This window comes from Carassius gibelio, chromosome B23 (assembly GCF_023724105.1).
Source record: "Carassius gibelio isolate Cgi1373 ecotype wild population from Czech Republic chromosome B23, carGib1.2-hapl.c, whole genome shotgun sequence".
NCBI lineage: Eukaryota > Metazoa > Chordata > Actinopteri > Cypriniformes > Cyprinidae > Carassius > Carassius gibelio.
In genome coordinates this window covers 28,452,341-28,475,580 of record NC_068418.1, presented here as the reverse complement: position 1 = coordinate 28,475,580, position 23,240 = coordinate 28,452,341, and the positions used below count along the sequence as shown (strand labels likewise).

General features: G+C 38.1%; 1 protein-coding gene across 12 annotated transcripts in view; it reads left to right on the top strand.

Moving 5' to 3' along the window:
• Positions 1-12,029, top strand: part of LOC128012143 (E3 ubiquitin-protein ligase HUWE1) — a 41,560-nt gene extending 29,531 nt beyond the window's left edge. For 11 of the 12 annotated variants that reach the window (XM_052595174.1, XM_052595169.1, XM_052595168.1 and 8 more), the window contains 17 exons: positions 34-718; positions 986-1,080; positions 1,195-1,351; positions 1,552-1,681; positions 2,839-3,044; positions 3,198-3,448; positions 6,691-6,793; positions 7,062-7,211; positions 7,290-7,535; positions 7,657-7,774; positions 8,604-8,744; positions 8,837-9,124; positions 9,214-9,319; positions 9,413-9,530; positions 9,621-9,802; positions 10,613-10,803; positions 10,976-12,029. In XM_052595174.1, the coding sequence (XP_052451134.1) occupies positions 34-718; positions 986-1,080; positions 1,195-1,351; positions 1,552-1,681; positions 2,839-3,044; positions 3,198-3,448; positions 6,691-6,793; positions 7,062-7,211; positions 7,290-7,535; positions 7,657-7,774; positions 8,604-8,744; positions 8,837-9,124; positions 9,214-9,319; positions 9,413-9,530; positions 9,621-9,802; positions 10,613-10,803; positions 10,976-11,078 (3,270 nt within the window). In that variant the 3' untranslated portion in view covers positions 11,079-12,029. The remainder of the gene's footprint in view (positions 1-33; positions 719-985; positions 1,081-1,194; positions 1,352-1,551; positions 1,682-2,838; positions 3,045-3,197; positions 3,449-6,690; positions 6,794-7,061; positions 7,212-7,289; positions 7,536-7,656; positions 7,775-8,603; positions 8,745-8,836; positions 9,125-9,213; positions 9,320-9,412; positions 9,531-9,620; positions 9,803-10,612; positions 10,804-10,975) is intronic. The other variant, XM_052595175.1, reaches the window with a different exon arrangement.
• The last annotated feature ends 11,211 nt before the right edge of the window (positions 12,030-23,240 follow it).

Here is a 23,240-nt window from a genome sequence, read left to right as displayed (position 1 = left end):
AAGCAATAAAGAACATTTCTTTTTTTCTTCTAGGTATTTCCCAGTCACTTCACTCAGCAGCGCTGTAAAGATCCCCTGTCATCATCCTCATCAGAGTTGGACACTCGTCTTTGTGTCGGCTCAACACTGACTCCCAGTGGAAGCTACAGGTCTGGTGGCACCAGCCAGAGCAACTCCTCTGCTACCCTGAGTAATCCCACTTCTACCCACAATTCCCTGAGTGCCTGTACAGTTACAGCACAGTCCCTGGGCATTTCCACTGATTTCTGGGATCTCCTGGTCAAGCTGGACAACATGAATGTGAGCCGTAAAGGCAAGGCCTCCATGAAGACTCTGCCTCTAGGGGGTGCTGGTGAGACAGAAGGGGCTCTGTTGAGCCTCGAGGCATCTCCATTGGGCCAGCTGATGAACATGCTCTCCCACCCAGTGATCCGCCGTAGTTCCCTTCTTACTGAGAAACTGCTCCGTCTGCTCTCTTTGATTTCCATCGCTCTGCCTGACAACAAGGCCACGGAGGTTCCAGCCAGCCACCCAGTGCCTCAGGCCCCGAATGCCACACCCTCTGCACCTGCCACTCAAACCACAGCAGGGTCCGGGACCATCACATCGGTGGGAGGTACAGGAACCATGCAGGGCTCAGTGGTCCCGACGCCCTCTCAACCAGCCACCACAGTGTCTGCTGCAACAAGCAGCACCACCACCTCTGGCAGTATTGCTGGTGAGTCTCTCTTTATAGCATTAAAAACAGTTTAAAACATGGATTAATATGGAAAGTTCTGGTTCTTGAATAAGATTGGCTGAGCCACATTTTAAGCTGTTTTAAAATCTATAAATTAGGGCTTTTCAGACTGTTTTCATTTTAGGCTGGAGTATCCCTTTAACACTATTAGGAGTGGGTGATATGTATAACACTGTTGATTGACCAGACAATTGTGTTTGTGATTTTGACCGTAAAATATTCAAATGTTATATCTCATTATTTTAGCAGGAAAACCGAAGCCAGCAGTGAGCAGCACAGACATTGAAACCAAACTGGCCTCTGCTGGACTAACAGAGAAACAGCTGCAGCTCTCTGTGGAGGTATTTAATGATGGTGCACGCACATATGTCTCCTCATGTATGGTTCTCCTAACCCTGGGCTCTTTTGACCCAGCTCAGCAGGCGGATTAGTTACCTCCTGTGGTTTGTGTCCAGGTGCTGACATCACACTCGTGTTCAGAGGAAGGTCTGGAGGACGCGGCTAACATCCTGCTGCAGCTGTCCAGAGGGGACTCACCAACCCGAGACACTGTATTGAGACTTCTACTCAGCGGGGCACGTCAGCTCGGATACACTCTCTGCAAACAAATCGGTCAGTACTACATTACTACCCTGTTTTTGGTAGTATGGTCACTCATGGCATGATTAAGGGCTGAATAGTAAAGATGTATTATATGGGAAGGAATATGCTAATGTACTCGTGATTGTGTTATCACCATCGTGAAGGTTTGTGAATAATCTGTTTTGAAATTGTGAAAGGTAATCTCTTTATTTTGTCTCTGGTCTGTATAGGCACTTTACTGGCGGAGTTGAGGGAGTATAACCTGGAGCAGCAGAGAAGAGCACGTGCTGATGCTCAGTCTCCTGAAGCTCATGAGGACCCATCTATATCCACACGCCTAAAGGGCAAGATGACCAGCAGGTGAGGACAAACTTTCAGCCTAAGTTACCGTTTGGGGTTGACTTTCATTGAATTTTTTTTTGAAAGTATATTAAGACTTATCTATTGTTCTAAACTATTAAAATAAGACTTTATTTGATTAGAAATCAGTATTACTGTGAATTCATTTTTTTTTTTTTTTTTTCAAAACCCCATGAACACTACAGAATATCATTAAACATTATAAAGAGTATACTTTCCCACCGCTACATTTATCAAACACAAAATGACATTAAAAATAAGTTGTAAAATAAAGTAATATATGCAAATACACAAATTAAATAGAAATAAAGATGAAATGACATTCACTGATGTCTTAAAAAAAAAAAAAGTAAAGCAGAGTTTATTTATAGTACACTGGATTTCAAATTAGATTCATCTTTACATAAGATTCCATAATGATGAATCTAATTTGCAATCCAATTTACTACAAAAAACCTCTGCTTTACCTTCTATTGCATATGTTAATTTTTCAAGAGTAAGGTTGTCAAACATTTCTTTAATCCACTGTGAAAGAACAGGACTTTGGATGTTTTTACATCTATAGTAATAACACTTTTAGCTTATTTTAAACTGAAATCTATGAGCATCTTTTTGCTGGCATTTACTGACATTCTCAGGATATATATGCAATAAACAAAGCTTTGATTCCAAAAGAATATTTTCTCCGGTCATTTCACAGACTACGCCAAGAACCTCCCTCCAGAACATTTGCAGCTCTCTACACTATTTTATTATTGTTATTATTATTATTACAATTTATAATAACTTTGCTGTTATTATAGTTGTGCTTCTGAATATTTTTGTGAAAACTTATAATTTCTTTTTAGGATTCCTCGATGAATAGAAAGTTTGAAACAACGTAAATGTTTTGTAACATTATTGTCTTTACTGTCACTTATGATCTTTAAAACAAATATATATATATTGTCTTTGCTATATATATGTCTTTGCTAAAGTAAAAAAAAAAAAAAAAAATTCACAAAAGGAAAAAAAAACAACACTTAACTGTTAAACAATAGCCTCTAGATATAAACTGGTTTAAATCTTCTTTGATATGATTAATGTTGATAAGCTAAATTAGTGAAAATGAAAAGGGTTCTTTCCAATAACAGTACTTGTTTTTAACTGAATTGCAGATTTGATGGGTCAGAGAGTGTGGTGATTGTGGCTGCTCAGAAGCGCACATTAGGTGGTCGTGAGCTGCAGCTGCCCTGCATGAGCTCTCTCACATCCAAGACCTCCACGCAGAAGTTTTTCCTGCGTGTGCTGCAGGTCATCATTCAGCTTAGAGAAGACACACGGCGGGCTAACAAGAAAGCTAAACAGACAGGAGGAAGACTGAGTAAGTAACTCTGTTTTAACACAGAGGCGTCCTCTAATCCTTTAAGAACATTTCCACGCTTCATTTTGAACCTTTCAATTGACTCCCTTCTCCCATTGAGTGATATAGACAGCTTCAGAGGTCTCTCTATATTTATCCTCCATTTGTCTGCAGGTTCGACCAGTCTGGGCTCGGCCAGCAGTATCCAGGCTGCGGTTCGTCAGCTGGAGGCTGAAGCGGACGCCATCATTCAGATGGTGAGAGAGGGGCAGAGGGCACGCCGTCTACAGCAGGCTCCCCCACCCTCTTCATCTGCATCCTCTTCCGCTGCTGCTGCATCCGCTGCTGTGGCTGTGGCTGGATCGTCTGCCCCCAATACCTCTGCAACCAACAACCCCCCCGCTGGCACGGCCAGCGCAGCCACGGTTAGCATGGGCCGCACTGACAGCAGGCAGACTGCTACTGACTGTACTCACCCTCACACACACTCATGTTGTTCATAATGTCCTGAGTATTTCTTAATGTTGCTATCTGGCTTATCCCTTATTACTGATTTACTTAGTAAAATTACAATCCATGTTTTGAGGGACATAGGGCAGGACGAAAGCCCTCTTTTTCTCTCTCTCTCTCTCTCTCTCTCTCTCTCTCTCTCTCTCTCTCTCTCTCTCTCTCTCTCTCTCTCTCTAAATGAACAATAATTTATGTATTGAAATTTTAATAGCTTAAAGGTGCCATCTGTAATGTTTGGCAAAAAAAATCAAGTCATACTCCACATTCCATACCAGATGGGGGCAGTATGCCTCAATAAAGTGAATTGGTCTACTCTAGAGTAACAAACGAGAAACGGCATAGTCTCTATGCTCCGCCCCTACTTTCACAACAACACTACAGCCATAGCTGAAGCCTAACTGTGCGTTCACACCACCGGCGTCTAGAGCGTCAAAATCACTCTTGCCGCTCTGCTCACGACGCTGCAGAAAGATTTGTGAGCGCTCAGACGCTCTAACGTAGATCGAATGCTTATTTTGTATTTAAAGCGGCCGCAAAGCAAACAAGCTTGTTGATCTCGTGCAGACTAACCACAAGGAGTTATAAGTTAACCTCATTAAATATTGTTGTGGACCTTGGTCCACGTATCACTTTTAATTTATTTTTTATGTCCTTGTACGCAAACAGGGACACATCATAGATTAATACAAACGCTAAACGGCAATAATCAACCTGTCCTTTATTCTGCTTGGGAACTAATGTGCCAACCCTCAAGCATTCACCGTGAGACACACACAATTGACTCTTTTCACACGCTTTCACGCCACACATCAATTTTTTCACGCACAGAAAAACCACGAAGCAAACAGGACACGGAGACCAACAGACTAGACAGAGCAGGTTAGTTATGATATAATAAAATGGGTAACGTTAAGTTATAGCTAGCTAATTATCAAACGCAGCTACGGTTAGCCATCGCTAACATTAGCACGTTTATCGAACAGCCTTCGATACATTTCTATGTTATAACTTCCCGAAAACAAATACACAAACATATAAAACAAACTTCTAGCGAAATACTAACAGCATCTAACTTACCAATCGAAAAGAAATGTTGCAAGTTCAGAGTTGAACCTCATTTCTTTAAGGTCCATCAGTTGTCTCCAGCGATTAAAAGCAGTGCCGATGTTTACTCTGGTTCGGCTCCTTTTCTTATCGGATTTGATTTGTGATTCCGAGCGCGGTTGTTTCCCTGTAGCGGGTGGTGGTCTCTTGCCAAGGGCTTGAGCCATAATTTCTCTCTCTTCCCTGAACTGAAAATAAGTACTGTGCTGTACTTTCCACATGATTGACATCAGGTTCAGGCACGCCCACAAGCCGTGCGAGTTATTCGTGTATTGCAGGTTGGCTGGTGGTTATGTTGCCCGCATACCGCCTCCCATGGCCGAAACTGGTATTACGACACCTGTCGGGCTGGGGCTAGTAATGCTAATGCTAATTAAGGTTGATATCTCTGCAGCTCTATAACTTGACATTTTTTTAATGACATCATCGCCCTTTTTCTTCTCATTCTTTTGATGCGTGTAGGTCATGTTATGGATATTTTTACCTCAATTTTTGCATATGGCACCTTTAACAATTAATTGGGTAAACTGCAATATTTAACTTTTTTTCAGTTTAAAAGAAATGATTTGGAAATTCATGCAAAAGTGATTAAGACTTTTCAACCTGAGAGTGTTTTATTATTATAATCTTTAATATTTTCATATTCAAGAGATGAAATATCCTATCAAAAAGTACTTTAGGAAACCTAATAAATTTCAATTAAACTGACTTTGAACTCATTATCCTTAGTTTTATATCACCAACAAAATAATTGCAAAATATCTCAATTGTTTATTATACGGACAAGCCCTGGTTAAACATCAAATATCATGATGCAAGTAAATATTAGCTTGCAGTTCAAATTAGGGGTGGGCGATATAGCCTCAAGATATTTCAAGAATATTTGCGATTAATGATATTCAAGACAATATACAAAAAAATAGGGAAAAACTTTTTATTGATTGCAGCTGGTAGGCAATCATTAAAATTGTCTTAACTTTTTTTTTTTATTTAACAGAACAACCGTAAAATTACAAAACTAACATTTATGCATGTTGATGGAGCTTTTATTTTGACAGAAACCCATACGAAGTCCTCAGTGCTGCTTTTTGTTGACAGCAGCAGATTTCCAAATTACTCTCATTACTAATTTGGGAAGATGCACATATTACATTGTCATATGACTTGTAAAAATTCATAAAAATGTTACTGAGCAACTGACAACAGTTTCATTGCAGATTTCCCTCGTGGTTTGGACTTTGAACCTTGAGACAGGGCTATGTGAACACATGCAATATTAGAGAATATAACGTTCTGCGGTGTATTTAATTGTATAAGTCCATTTCACGATTTTAATCATCACACAGTAACCAGCACCAACCACCCCTTCCTCTTCTCATCAGAGACATGAGATTCTGCACTACACGGTCTCTCACTGTTGGTGCTTGTCATGATTTTTTGTTATCCTGGACAGTATGATATGGCACACCCCTAGTTCAAATTAAAACTATGCGCCCTCTGAAAGATCACCTCAGCTCTATTTATCAAACACCTGGACACTATTTTAAAAGTTACTAAACTTACACTGAACTCACAATTGTTTTCCAGTGACAAAGTAATTTTGTCATAAGACCTACCAGTGACTCTTTCCTAAAACCCAAATCTCTGTTCCACTTCTCCACTGCTCTGCCTTCCACTGCATTGTACTGCATTTAATGCACAGTCTGTATAGTGCAGTGTTTGAGATATTTGAATGTTGCATGCATCCAGCTTTGTGATTTTTTTTTTTTTTTTTTTTTTTTTTTCTCCTCTCTCATCTCTGGCTTTGTCTCTTTGTGTGTGGTTTGGCTGGCTGTCAATGCTTTTTTGCTTAAGCTCCATCCCAACCCCCCTTTTCTCGACAATGTCTGAATGTTTTGATGCATGATACCGAGTCTCAAGCACTGCTTCTGGTTTCAGTCTGTGATTACCCCCATTTCATCTTTTTCCTACATTATACACTCTGTTTGTCTCTTCTTCTCTGTCGGGGGAATTGTATTGAATCTCACCCTGTTCCTTGGTTCCCCTGGTTCAGTCGGAGGTGCACTCAGTTGCCGAGCCCCCAGCAGCTCAAAGAGATGATTCGCCCATGGATGTGGACCAGCCCTCACCCCTAGAGCAGGACCAGGCAGCATTAGGTGAGGACCAATGAAACAATAGATGTGACGTGATGGCTTAGGAACATCAGTGGCTGGAATTATAGCATCGAAATCACTGAATTTCTTTATCATATGTGATAGTAGCACTGCAAGGGATCTACCAGTTATATGGTCTTAAAGTAATTTTTGAAAATGGATTAAAATGTGCTTACCCGATGCTGCGTTGATGTATCTTGAGAAAAATCCTGGTCTAAAATGACTGTTTATATAGAATGCATGTTAAAATATGGTTTGTGTGTGTGTGTAGGTGAAGAGAGCAGCAGTCAGCAGGAGCAAGAGGAGCGTTTACCTGACCTGCCACTGTTGAGTGAGCAGCTGTTGCTGGATGAGCTTTGGGATATGCTAGGGGAGTGTCTGAAAGAGCTCGAGGAGTCTCATGACCAACATGCAGTTTTAGGTATATTGATTTATTTTTGAATGTTTTCAGAAATAAAGGAATTATTTTGTGCTAACAGTTCTCTTTATACTGCTGTAGTGCTGCAACCTGCAGTGGAGGCCTTTTTCCTGGTGCACGCCACTGAGCGGGAAAGCAAACCTCCGGTTCGAGACACTCGAGAGAGCCAGCTGTCACACATCAAGGACGAGCCACCCCCCCTGTCCCCCGCTCCACTTACCCCCGCCACCCCCTCCTCTCTGGACCCCTTCTTTTCCAGGGAGCCCTCCTCTATGCACATCTCCTCCAACCTGCCTCCAGACACACAGAAGTTTCTGCGTTTCGCAGGTGAGTCAGTCAAACACAAGCTGTCTTGTGGTCCCTTATGGAGGTTCACACAGTGTAAAGGAACACATGATGAATACAGATGAAGGCTGTCCTCGAAATGAACTCCTCTTCTGTCTAACAGAGACCCACCGCACAGTGCTGAATCAGATCCTGCGACAGTCCACCACTCATCTGGCAGATGGGCCATTTGCCGTTTTGGTTGACTACATCCGCATTTTGGACTTTGATGTCAAGCGCAAGTAAGATACTGCCTTTTATCCACCAAATTCAAAAGGAAAAGTTAGTATTTAAAACGTTATAATAATGTCATACAGCCTTCACTGAGCGCTTTACACAGAAGCACGGGAGAGTTTGAAAGCCGTGTCTCTGAGGATGCCTAATATATCTGCACATCTACAGATGGATCCGCTGACAGACGCTTGATTTCAAACCCTCCCCTGTGCTTCTGTGTAAGTGCACAAGGAAGAGTGTGACATGATGATCATTCTAGCCAACATCTGTCATATCTGTTGAGCGTGTGAACACGTTGGCCAATCAGCAGTTTTCAGAATCCACTCAAATGTTAGAAGGAAATGGACGTTTTTAAATTTTCAGTACTGACTGGTAAAAATGTCAGTATTTTTGACAACACTAATGACAAAACATTATAAGAAAAAATAAATTAAAGGATTTTTTCTCCTCGATACTGTAATCCTATTAATGTAATGCAAACAACATGTAATTGCAATTACATTTTGTATTACCTTGATTTTGATGTAATACTACTTATAAATTAGTGTATTATCAAGAATCATTATGGAGAATGCAAATTACAAAAACTCTTAAGTGAAACATCTGTTATGTAGAATGTGGAAAATGTAATTTCAGTACATCTAAACAGTCTTTTTGTTTATGCAAAATAAACTTTATCATTTTTATTATACGATTTTGGGGTGAAAATCCTGTTGCATGTTTTTGTGTGTATTTGTTTTTTGGAGGGTTCTCCTTCTTATTGAGGTTTCTACTTTATCTTTTTTATTTTATTTTTTCTATGGGTCGAGTCTTTTATCTAATAAGAGTGTCTCTTAGGTATTTCCGTCAGGAATTGGAGCGTCTGGATGAGGGCCTGAGGAAAGAGGATATGGCCGTCCATGTGAGGAGAGACCATGTCTTTGAAGATTCTTACAGAGAGCTGCACCGCAAGAGCCCAGAGGACATGAAGAACAGACTGTAAATATCTCACGCAAACCTGCTTAGTATTTTACATATAGCTGCAAGAGCAGGGCAGTTTAGTTTCATTCTTATGGATTCTTTCTCTACAGGTATATAGTGTTTGAAGGAGAGGAGGGTCAGGATGCAGGTGGGCTGTTAAGGGAGTGGTACATGATCATCTCCAGAGAGATGTTCAACCCTATGTACGCCCTGTTCCGCACTTCTCCTGGCGACCGGGTCACCTACACCATCAACCCGTCCTCCCACTGCAACCCCAACCATCTCAGCTACTTCAAGTTTGTGGGACGTGTGGTGGCTAAAGCAGTCTATGACAACAGGCTATTAGAGTGTTACTTCACACGCAGCTTCTACAAGCATATCCTGGGCAAGAGCGTCAGGTACTGAATCTGCCAAGTTTAGGTTTTATTTATCTCAACAATCTTTATAAAACAAGCTGAATTTATTTTTATTTTTTTGTGGTTCTTAGGTATACAGATATGGAAAGCGAAGACTATCCCTTCTTCCAGGGTCTGGTGTACTTGTTGGAGAACGATGTGTCCACTCTGGGCTACGAGCTGACATTCAGCACAGAGGTATTCATTTTGATACCAAACGTACTACCTTATTTCTGTCGTTTTGATTTATGAAGAAACCAGCATGATAATCACCTCCTCAAATGTTCTCAGGTCCAAGAGTTTGGCGTGTGTGAAGTGAGAGATCTGAAGGCCAATGGTGCAAACATCATTGTCACAGAGGAGAATAAGAAAGAATATGTGCATCTGGTCTGCCAGATGAAGATGACAGGTGAGCTTACACTTCAATAAACGTCACTGCTAGTAAGGAACGGGGAGGTTCAGGAGTGTGTCAGGGAGCTGAAACATCTGTGTTTCTCAGGTGCAATCCGTAAGCAGCTGGCTGCCTTCTTAGAGGGCTTCTACGAGATCATCCCCAAGAGACTGATCTCCATTTTCACTGAGCAAGAGCTGGAGCTGCTCATCTCCGGCCTGCCCAACATTGACATTGACGACCTCAAGGCCAATACAGAATACCACAAATATCAGTCCAGTTCTATTCAGGTTTGTACACGAGGTCAAAAGGACAACATAAACTGATTCTATTATTTATTACGGTTTTATGAATGATGTCTTCATCTCTGCACATCATTCTGAAGTCTTCCTTGATCTTTGATCAAAATGTAATTTACTGCTGTTACACAGCCAAGGAAAGGATCATAACCCACATAGTGCTGCAGGGATGACGTATTTTTGCAGGCTGACCTGGAATTTAAGGTCACCCTGGTTCTCTCAATAGAATTTTTCCATTTGGCTTTTGGATTATCTCTGTGACCAGCAAGTGTTTAGGATTCTTATATATTTTACTTATCATCAACAATCTTCACAAATTTTTTAAGCCTACATTTTGCCTTAAGTGAAAAGCTAAAGTAAGGCTAAAAACTTCTATGTCAGCCCCACTGAGCTTCCGACAACTCTTTAAATCTTTATGTAAAATATTAGATGAGTTTTCCTGTTCGGCGTGATGTTTAATGTCCCCAATAAACTAAAATGTTGTCCCATTTTGTAACTTGTTAGCAACCACCCATTTCAAGACAAGTAAAAGTGGGATAATGTATTTTATGATGTAGAATAAAACATATCTTGAGCTTGTTAACCACAGACCAAAAACCCATTGACTTTGAGGCAGTGGAACCAGAAGTGCAGAAATCCTGGAGCACTCTGTAATTTTATAACCAGCAAGTTATTTTCCTGCTATGTTTTGTACATGTTTTTTTTATTATTATTGTCTTAATACTGTCCCTTTAAAGCATTTACTTCTCCAGATGTATCCTGTACCTGATTTCAATTTTCTCTCCTCATCACTCTCCACAGATCCAGTGGTTCTGGCGTGCATTACGATCCTTTGACCAGGCTGACCGGGCTAAATTCCTGCAGTTTGTTACAGGCACATCTAAAGTGCCACTGCAGGGCTTTGCTGCACTGGAAGGAATGAATGGCATCCAGAAGTTCCAGATCCACAGAGATGACCGCTCCACTGACCGCCTGCCCTCTGCGCACACTTGGTAAATGAGTCCTGATGCCTCAAAACACACATTACAAATGTTTCCACACGATGCATTCAGAAATTCCATAATGCATTTCTAAAATCTCTATGCTGCATGCATGGCATGGCAATTGTGGTCTTATGCACAACCAAAAATTCTTTGACACCTCTTATTCTCTCTCTCCTTCCAGCTTTAATCAGCTGGACCTCCCAGCGTATGAGAGCTACGAGAAGTTAAGACACATGCTGCTGATGGCCATTCAGGAATGTTCTGAAGGCTTTGGACTGGCCTAAATACTCTCCTAAACCCACACACAGACACACTCACAGAGATATGTAGACTTACATGTTGTTAACTTATGACACACATGCATATACACACACTATCATACATATGGCCAAGATCTACTTCTAATCCACATTAAAACAACAGATGGACGGCTAAACGAGTGACAGAGATGTATTGACATTGCCTACACACAGAGCCTCTCATTGACACACCGAACTGTATTTGGTATGTGTGTGTGTCTCACTTCCCTATTAAAATTACAGAGCCTGAGAGGATCACAAAGGATATCTGCGGACTAATATAAAAGACATTTTTCTCCATTTAGTTTGGTTTCTCTGTACAAAAGGTTTGGGAGTTTATTACGTTTAATCTTTTTTGTTCTTCTCTGGCTGTTAAAAAGGAGAGGACTGTTTTGTGTGTGTAAAGAGGATGGTTGTAACCCTCTGGCGGGGGAAAAGAAAAGTTGATTGTCCTCTGTTCCTAATGTGTGACCTCACTAGCTTTGCAAATGGGAACTTTAATTTGGGGGAGGGGAAGTCTCGGACAAGGGCGGGAGGGCGAGAACATGGAGTGAGGTTTTGGCGAAATTGCAGATGTGCAGGGATTTTCAGAATGGGGACATTTTTAGGCAACTTTTGTGGTATTTTTGGAGAGGAACAACGATTTGAGAAGTGAAGGATTGAGACGTTGAACCGCGGGTGCTCCGACACATGCGGTTACCCAACTGCTGATGCAGCCTCTCAGCAGCTAATCAGAACGTAAATTGCTACATAAATAAATGCATAAAATGAGCCCACTGTGTCCTCTAGAGTTGTTTCAATGTATGCCTTACACATTTGCTCTGACAGGAGCAAATATCATTTATATGTTAAGAAATATACTGATGGAGGTCCATGGAAACTAACTTGACACATGCTGTGGGGTCCAAGTATTAAAAGCTCTATTCTTCATCCTGAGTTATGTATGAGGAATTCTGTCCAGTTATTGATCACCTGCACGAGTGTCACATTTATTGCTTTGGGTTTTTGTGTATCAGTATTTTAGGACCGGCTTTTTAGCCTTTGTTCTTGCCCTCTCCCATTCTCATTACATGGGAGCTGATGTGAAGTGCCATGAGTAGCTCAGACCATCTAGAGCTTCCAGTTATGTCCCAGCCGGGCTTCCATGCTGTTACAGTTACAAGATCCAGTTCATCACGCCTGCTTTCTCCTCCTCACCCCAGACTGCAGGAGTCCACTCAACATAAAGTGCAAGATCAAAGGTGAGCGAGGATGTTGGAGCCGTGATCATTTGCTGAATTTCAGTGTTTCTTCTGTTGGTTCTATTGTACCCAGAAAATATTCATTTAAAAAAAAAAAAAAAGTGGTATACCAACATTGACCAGTTGCTTGTAAATCTCTCATTGTTCTTTGTCAACATAACATTAAATGTTTTGTCAACTTGTTTTCTTTCAATTGACACCGGTTTTGTTTCTATTTTTTGGAACCAACTGATTGCAGGCCTCTTTGATCCGAGCTCAGCACCTCTGAATTTGAATAAAAAAAAAAGAAAATATATAGATATTTTTTGTTAATGTTTCCTCAAAAATGGACCTGCATGAGCTTAGATTAATCAAAAAGAAATACAAAACAGCCTAGTCAAAAGCAAACAAGTTGACCAAAAATGTAATCCAATATTTGTTAACAATATATCATAAATTATAGCATATGAAGCCTGTTTTATATATCATATTTTGGGGGAAGTTGTTACACCCTGTGAGCAAAGTCGGCAAGTTATTGTCCAGTGTGATAACATTTAACAAGCATTTTCGGGCAAAAGAAAATCCTCTCCAGGTCAAAATGACCGGAATACAACATGAAGGTTAAACCATCAGAATGGGCCTATAACTCCCTGTAATGCAGACTACGAAAGTTAACCCCCACCCCAAAAGTGTAGGAAATTATGCATCTGCAAGTAACCGACTATTCTGTCCTTATTGTTTGCATTCATTTGTTTTAATTCTCATTAAAGGTGTATGCAGTAGTGCAACTTGCTATAAAAAGAGTTTCCAAGGTCAGACTAAAACTGATGTTGTACATGGTTTACCTCAACATTGTATATCCAGAAAAACTTCTCATAATATTTTGACTAATCTTTTATGAGTTTGCATTTCAGGCTGGCCAGCAGAGGGAGTGCAGTGATCTATTAGTTAATACATTTACACAAAATACTTTTCTAAAAAAATAATTTCTATTAATTCCAAACATTTTTCTTTCAGGTAAAAATTAATTGGTAATGGTGATCTGGATACATGATGTTTGATTAAACAGGAAGTGCCTTTGTTTTTGTTTTGCCTGATCAATAAACAAATCGATAGTTATTAATAATGCAAGCAGTGTGGAGAAGGCATTTGTGTTGGTATCCAAAACAAAGCAGCTCTTATGGTTTTCTCAACATTTTTCAGTCTCCAGAGTTTATCTTTTATCTACAGATTTATATTTGGGGGAACGTCTAGCGCCAGGCATAAGGCCAGTTCATTAATGAAGTGTGTTGTTTTTTTTTTTTTTTTTTAGAAATAGCCAGAGCACTTTTAGTGTAGTGCAGTGTGCATAAATCAGCTTACATATTGACTATCCTGGAGAAATGATAAGGTAGGAAATAAATGGACTGCTTCATTTTTCAGGCCGACTGAAAGGCAATTAACTTCATGCTCCTAAATGAGAATGTATATTTTAACCTTGAGTAGTGCTTATGATTATTTCCTGAACAGACATCTCTTTAATGCTATTATATAAAGCTGTGAAAAGCTTCACTGTATGATCCAGCAAATCTTATTGTTTGCAGAGGATGTTATAATTAGTTTTAGGCCATTATGCATATGTAATAACAATCAGTGACTCTGTTTATGGGAAACAATTAAGAGCTTCTGAGATTTAAATAAATGCACTGATCATTTTCAGAGTTTCATTTTAGATTTTTCAATTCTATGACAATCTGTGAAAAGTCGGCGCGATTGAATTAACAGTTGCTTTTTTAGTGGCAACATCTTTCACATTTTCACCGGTTGTTCAGTGAATCCCTGCAGAACCCAAAGTGATGCCTTTTAAATGTTTTCTCACCTTTGTTCTTCTGCTTGACTTGCTTCTCATCAGTCTGGAAAATGGATTGGGAGTCTCAAATCAGAGGCTGAGAAAAGCTCTTTTCAGTAGCACAGACACCACTGCGGCTGGCATGACCTCATAGTCAAATTAACTTATGAACAGACTCTGCATTCTAGCAGTGCCCATAATAAATCATCAAGCGCTGACTTCCTCCTTCCTGTCTTCATCTCTGGTCTCTGTTTCCCTTTATCTTCATCTCTCTAACTCATTTTCAGCACAATAACCAGAGACCTCAAGAGAGGGAGATTAACGTCATAGCTTGTCCCACTTTAGATCCTGAGGAGAGAAGCTGGATGAAACAATTGTTTGTTTTTGTCTGTATTTGTGACCAAAAGACTGAAATAATAATGAGTACTGTTGTTACACTGTGTCCTCTCTTGCAGATTTAAAACATCATGCAGATGGGATCAGTAACTGTTAACCTGACATTTCAAGCCAGAGAGGTTGCATTTAAATGCACTTTACAACACTGGGCCGCTCTTGGGGTCTCTGGTGTAGCTTGGTTATTTTGCGGCTGCTAATAGATTAATTGAATTGATTAAATGGATGTGAGGTCATTCTGATGGTCTGACCTAGTGTTAATCACTGATTAATTGAAGGGCTTCTCTCCAACTCATGAATTATTCACACACCCAAAAAGTCCAGATTACTGAAACACATTACAATTAGTGCCATGTTTACAGTTTATATATATATATATATATATATATATATATATATATATATATATAGTATAAGACCAAAATTCTTAGTAGATTTGACTAAATTTCACATTTAATTTGATGCATTACTTGCTGTTTCATAATTTTTATTTTATAATAATTTACTTGCAATTTCTGAGTGAAAATGGTTTCAAAGTAATTCCTATACTATTTTGTTTGCTGTTTTGCAATTGTGCAGGAAATGTGTAATTATGCAATAATTGTATATATACAAATATTGTACATATTACATAATTATATTTTTTCAGTTACATATTTGTAAATGTAAATCATGTATATGTAATTTTAAAAAATATTCTTTAATTATGCAGATCATGTGTGTGTGTGTGTGTGTGTGTATATATATATATATATATATATATATATATATATATATATATATATTATATAATATATATATATATATACACACACACACACACACACACCATATATATACAGTGTGTATATACACACTCTGGAATATATACACAATCTTGGAATTGGTAGAGTTTGTAATTTTCTGAAGGATGTCTCTTATGCTCAGGCTGTTATTATAACTATACTGTGTGTGTGTGTATATATATATATATATATATATATATATATATATATATATATATATATATATATATATATATATGTATATGTATGTTGAACGTTAGAAAATTAACTAAATGGTAGGCAAGGGCATTGAAATCAAAAACAACATCCCATGTTTTCATTTCCAGTTCTTTTTTCTTTTTTTCCACCATCTCTAGAGTGCCACTATTTTATAAAAGAGCCCAGCTGTTTGATACAGAAATTCCCATAGAATTGTCCTTTGATCATAACGCTGTAATTTGGTTTTTGGTGGTTGACGGTCTGTAGTCTTTGCAAATCACCCTCATTCAAAGCAGCTGTTTTGCATGAGCTTTTGTTATTGAATTTGATGCCATTAATGCAAACTGGCAACTCCCTGCGCAAGGTTTTCAAGATGAACCTTCAAGCATCATTTGTCCTGCCTGATTCAGGATGTGCGCATGGTCCGGTCATGAACTGAGGTCCTTTAACAGAAGACTGGGCATTAGTTTCCAGTTAAAGGGCAGCGACTGGTGTTTTTCAGTGTGTGTGTGTGTGTGTGTGTCATGAGACACCTGCAGGAATGACTCTTGAGTGTAGCTCTGAACACAAAGCCAGATAATGTCACGTAACAAAGAAATTCATTCTAACTGCTCACAATCACTGACCTTTACTGTGTGTGTGTGTGTATATATATATATATATATATATATATATATATATATATAATATAGACTCGTCTGTAGTGTGCTTGCATGCAGACGGTGATTGTGTAGATGGAGAGATGAAAGCATCTGATTGTGAGTCCCCTTTCCTCATGAATCAAATTGTGCGTGATTCATTTGTCATTCAACCGTGCGCTAGTTTGAGTAAAAGGCTCCTTTAGTCACAATCTATCAGCCTCAAGAGTGGCTGAACAGATTTTACTTTTCCTTTCCCAGAAGTGATTTCATTCACAAATAAAATGGTTCAAATAGTTTAGAGGGGCATAAATGAAAGGTTTCCTCTTGCAGTCTATATCACACCTTTGTGCTCTTTACACTGTAAAAATGGTTTAAATATTTTTTTTCACATAATTATATTCCATATTTTAACTCTTTGAAATATGTTGTTTTGTTTTTTTGCTTGAAGTGAAATTGTGTATCATGATAATATATTTACCTTTTTTTTAATAAATGTAAACTTTGCTTCAGTCAGGTTTATGATGAAAAATAGAAAGAAAAAAATAGAAATATGCATTTATATACATGCTACTGTGCATATTACAATAATTTCTTATCAAGTGACACTGAAGATAAATTACATATAATATACAGTATTTAAAATACATAAATGTAAAATATATGTATAGAAATATTTGTATTTTATTTTACAATAATAGTGATTAATTTTATTTTTAGTGAGTAATTTCATTTAGTTTTATTGTTTTTATTTTTTGCACTGTGTATTGCACACACATATTAGTATAATTCCACACTACTGGATCTTCTCTTTCTATGTTTTATCCTCCACTTCCAAGGAGAGAGTGTAGGGAGGGATAAATGGAAAGCTTTCCCTGTGCCACCATACAAATGATGCATAACAATGCACCAATTAGCATAACGTATAGTTCTCATTCTTATTAGTCGCACCCACCAAACCAACCGCAAGAAACCTTTAATGGTGCTGTAGAACAGCTTTCTGCCTTTTACCAAGTCATCTCTCCTCTGCCTGACTGAATCTCTCCTCATCTTCTGACAGATCCTGCCAATCACCAGGGAAATTATGGACACATTTCATCTGGCACCAGGGGAATGCAGAGTGGAAATCAGGATGAAGACAATAAAGGAATGGTCAGAAAATGAAGGGAAGGGAGGAGAAGAGGAGAGTGAAGAAAAAGGGTGATGTCACTGGCTCTTGATGGCAGCCAATCAGAGACGGGGAGAGGCAGAGAGGGAGCCAGGAGAGGGTGTGTTTTCCTCGCACTGCAGCATCAGCGGTGAAGAGAGGCCACAATCAATCTGACACAGAGCAGGAGACACAAGAACCTTCAGGGACAGATAAAACAACAGAGTTGCCCGAGGAGGACGGAAACCCGAAGCCGTTTCTGAACTGCAGAGGTAAGTGGAGAAGGCTGTCAGTGACAGTGTCAATAGCATTTAGTGTCTGATAGATGTCAAACGGAATTGGCTTGTTACTGACGATTTTTCTTGTAGTTTGATGATCACACCTTCAAGACTTGAGGTGCAACGATATAGCAGTGGTGTGTTGTGGTCTTGCAAACTGGTGCTGTTCCATTCAAAATAATCGCATTGCATTTATCATTTATGCATTTTTTTATTAATTCCTATAGTGTTGCATTTAGACACTTTAATTTAGTGTTAAATGAGATGCTAAATGCATTTTTATTAGTTTTTTTTTTTTATGAAGATTTCTTCCTTTTTTGTGATGTCTCTCTCGTAAACAGAAACAGTTCTCTGGTGGATTTGCGCACATCCCGTGTGAAATCAGCAACAGGCTCTTCTGTTTTCATCTTTAATGCAGGACTGTGCTCTTGCTTTGAATATTAATACTGGTTTGGTTGCATTTTGCAGCCTCTTATTGACCTAGACCTAATGCAAACATTTGTTGTATTTCATAAGATTTACTTAACAGCTACCTATTGGTTCTATTGTTTCATTTGAAACAGTTGCTCAAGTGTTTTTTTTTTTAATGCATTAATGTTTGAAAGTGCACGTTTGTGATCTTGTTAATAATTTGTTTTCTCTATATGGTTGGTCCTCCCTCCCCCTCGTTTTGCTGGGCCGTGTAATTGTGTTAATCACCCATGAGAGTATTGTGGTGTTGAGAGCACTGGTGGTCCGCAGTGCTGCCCCTCACAGTGGTGTGTTGGTGTGTGCAGTACTGAAAACAAATAATGCCGCTTTGATGGGGCAGGCGGCAATAGCAAATATACGAGTGTGAGAGCATTGGGTGGGGCCTGCATTTATTTTCAGTCTCTTAAATGCAGACACACTCACCTGGCAGCATGCCAGCATGTTTGATTCAGGGTGGGTCTCACGCAGCGCTCAGGTTGCAAATTATTAGCACTGTTAGCAAAGTTTAGGGCATATCGCACTATATAAATCTATATTAAATATATTAAATTCCACAAAAAAATTATGTTCAGATCACATTCCCCTCTATACCAATCGCAATTGCATTCCCCTCCATAGAAATCCTGTTTCCCCCTCGAGGGCCCCCCTCCATCATCAGGCCCTTAGAATCATCCTAACCTTCCCCCCTTACAGCACTCCTGCGTAATACTATGATATTTTTGTCAAATTGAGAATTTTTCCTTACATAAAAGTACTGTGGAAGTACATTGGAACTTTAAAGAATACCATAAAATCATAAAACATGTTACCATGGCACATTTAAATAATTTTTTTTTAAAAATTAAAACATTTCAGCTACTTTAATACAATCCTGATATTATGATTTTGTTGTATAATTACAGATTTTCATTTATCCTTTTCAAAAGTATGGTGGAAGTACCATGGTACAGTATTTTATTTATCTTTGTAAATCACTATATTTCCATGTCATCCCAATCTACTTAAAAATGTAACGTCATAATACCATGGTATTGTTGTCAAATTGTAATTTAGCCAAAAAAAAAAAAAGTTCTGTGGAAATACCATGGTACACTGATTGTCATTTCACATTAACCGTTTAACGAATTCCATAATACTATAAAAATGTTTTTACCATGGTTCAATGATTATCATATTCAAAGAAAAGGTATTTATGTGGTGTTCCAAAATATTCAAAAGAAAAAAATCATAAAACCATTCCATGATTTTGTTTAATTAACCTTTTCATTTACAAAAGCGTACTGTCAGTACTTGTTTAGTGATTGTTATACATTACATTATGTATTACAATTACTATAGAATTTTTTGTACATTTTGTATAGAGCTTTTTATGGAATAATGATTGCGATGTTTAAAACCATGGTATTTACATGGTGTTTCAAGGTAATACAAAAGATACAATGCTTATACCATGATTTTGTGTTGCTTATTGTGGGTTAGCTTGCAAAGGAATTTTGACTAGTTGCCTGTCGCTGAATGACAATGACTTGTGTCTTTCTAGGATAAATCACTCAAAATTTATTATTGACAAGGTGTCTGTAGACGGCTCACAGGTGCTTGGGCCATGAGAGTGCAGAGTGATATCCATTCTGTGCTCCACATCCATCATACTGTAGGTTCTCTTGCTTTTACTGTACCATACAAAGATTATGTGTGCACAGAAAAATATGATCTGCCTCTGCAAAATCTTCTCCTCTGAGGCAGAGGCTTTAATTGAGCTGTGTGCACAGATGGATGGACGGACTGGAGAGATTTAGGAGGGATGAAAGAAAGGAAAGAGGGTGGGGTCACGTTTGACAGGCGAAGCCGTAGTGCAGAGCGATAATATATGTGCACTTATATTGTCTGAGGAGATCAACAGGGAGAGAGAAAGAGAGAGAGAGAGAGAGAGAGAGAATGGGTGCAAGGTCAATAAGGAAGGGACAGGAACGGGGAGGGGTCTATTAAAAGGAGGAGTGAGAAAAAGAGCCATCACTCTTTTTTGATGGCATCCTTTTTTGACACCTCAAACACTATCATAGGCGACGTCCACATTAATCCAGATTTTAAAAATTACATCCCATCTTTTGCTTTACATTTTGGCGGCTAAAACTTTGGAATAGTTATGATTTTTGTTTTAAAGGTTGAATTTATTTGATAAAAAATATACAGTAAAAACAATAACAATAAAACTTTGAATTGTACTATTTAAAATAATTAATATGCTGATTTGGTGCTCAATTTGGTCCTTATTATCAGTGTTAAAACGTTTTGCTGCATAATATTTAAGTAGAAATGGTGATGCATTTTTTTCAGGATCTTTTGATTAATAGTTTATCAAACAGAATTTATTTGAAAATTAGAATTTTGTTTTGATATTATAAATTTCCTTACTGTCACTTTTGATCAATGCATCTTTGCTGAATTGAAGTATAATTTTTTTTTTAATCATAATTACCTTAAACATTTAAATGACACTGCACCACCATTTTCATAAAAATATTAAGCCACAACAACAAACAGTTTTCTAACATTGATAATTATAAGAAACATATCTTGAGCAGCAAATCATTTCAGAATTATTTCTGAAGGATCACTAAGACTGAAGATGGCTGGTGAAAATTCAGCTTTGACATCACAGGAATAAATTCAATTTTAAAATAAACTGAAACAGAAAACAGTTATTTTAAATTATTATAATATTTTACAACAGTGCTGCCTTTATCTTTTATTAAAAATCAAAGCAGCCTTAAGCATAAGAGGTGTTTTTTTTTTTTTTTTTTTTTTACAAAATGTATTAAACATATCTTTATTAATACAGATGTATCTATAGCAGCATGTGAGAACAACACTATAAATGCAGTTCTCAGATGCAGAGCATCTGTTGTGGATGTGCCGGTTACAGAGGAGCTCTTGGGAGAAACAGCACAGCCTCTAAAGCCACCTGTTATCGCCTCAGGGCTTTTGTGTTGCCGGCACATCTCGCTCCCGCACACACGCTGGGCAAAAAATCCCCCCATAACACCTGTTTTAAGTACCCATGCAGTAGCGAAAGCTTTACAACCTACTGCTGCCACTCTGCTGACAGGGTCGACCTCCAAAGAGAGACAGACACATTAGTTAAAACCATTTGTAGAGGCTGGCGATGCTGCGGTTGGAGCAGACAGGAGGGGGATGACAGCAGCAGGACAGAGACGGTCAGACGAGCCTGGAGGACGACAAGGAGGGGGGCAGGATGCATTCGGATGATTTAAAGAGTGCACAATGAAGAAACTTTTCTGTTAGGGCAGAGTATGTACTAATAGGTGGAAAAGTGTATGTAAGTTTCTACACAAGTTCATCAGATAAAATAAGAAGGGTGGATGGTGAAGATGCAAAGCGGTTCAAATTTTATATATTTGTAGCAATAGCCAACAACACATTTAAAGGTAAAGATCTGGTTCCATGAAGATATTACGTAAATTTCATACCATAAGTATATCAAAACTTGATTTTGTATTGGAAATATGCATTGCTAAGAACTTAATTTGGACAACCTTTCTGCAATTTTCTCGATATTTAGATTTTTTGCATCCTCAGATTCCAGATTTTCTCAGCCAAATATTGTCCTTATCCTAACAAACCATATATACATAGAATGCTTATTTATTCATCAACTGATGTATAAATTATTTAAAAAATATATATTTTTAAATCACCCTTATGACTGGTTTTGTGGTCCAGGGTCACATATATTAAAAATATATAAAGACCATTGTTTTAGCTCATTTATTTATGAACAATTAAGCTGCCAACATAAATAATATATATCTAGAGAGAGAGACAGAGACGGTATAATTAACAATTATGCAAATTATTTTATGTGAATTGTTCAAAATGGTTTTAAAATATTTCATATATTTGCTAATTTAACAGTTGTAGAAATAATTTTTGTATTATACGGTTCATCTCCTGGTTTTCAAACTTGTTTTACATTGATAATCCATTATCTAATTAGAGGTAACACTTTATTTTAAGGTGTACTTGTTATGCAAGTTACATTAACTTATTATTACAATAAAAGATTCATAACTACATGCAAGGTCCCTAATCCAAACCCAACAATATAGTAAATACATGTAGTTAATTAATATTACTCAGTATTTAAAGGCATACAATCATACTGTAACATGGATCTTAAAATAAAGTGTAACCAAATTAAATTCATAAATGAAATGTGACTTAAATTTCTTTGGAGCCCTTTTTATACCTGGACTGCAGTAGAAAACGTTCAAATGTTGAGAAGATGAAGTAGTTTCCACTAGAGATTTGGGGTCAAGAGAGAAGATGAGAGAGTAACTGAGGAGAGACTGAATTTAATTTGTAACACCGTATCAAAATATCTAATGCTTTCAAAAGGAAAACTGACAAGTAGGAAAGCAATGTCAAGCTTTGAACAATCCTCTTTATTGTTCTTTTCAGCACTCACAAGTGATTTTTTTCTTCTTCAAGGCTGTATCTTTATTCATGCATTGCCAGGGAAAATACTTCTCTAGACTGCAATCAGAGTAATGGGTTCTTGAAAATGAATTGCATTTTTTTTTTATACCCCCACATGGAAAGCTTTATAAAATGAAGCCAATCATGCAATTGAGGCCATAATGCAGCCGTCTCAAACAGTCAATCTTAAATATGCTTATCAAATTAACTTATGCTGACAGAGGTCACTTTAAATCATTCAATTCTTTAGATTTAATCACCAAAAAGCAAAAAAGTTTGGCGATAAATCAAAATAAACCCACATCGTCAACTTAAAGTTCAGACACGTCATTTTCTTGTAAGCCTGCTTGATTTTGACAGCAGAAATTGTTCAAAACACTTTTTATGTGAATTGCATATAATGCGACTGACAACATGAAGCAACAAAGTAAAAAAATATAAAGAGAAATGCATCTGTGCTAAAACAAGTGCAGTCTCCTCCCACAGTCGGCTGAAATAAAGCCGTCTCTTTGTCTGACAAACATTTGCCTCATTCATCTTAATATCTCTTTTTAATGAAAGACGCATTATTGCCCAAATGAATGAACTCTGTGTGAATCTCTGCTTTCTGAGGAGTCTCTCTGTTGTCTTGTAGAGTATGTGAGGAGATGTGTACTCTATTGACATGAGTTCTTTCATGAGTTTCTTTTTTT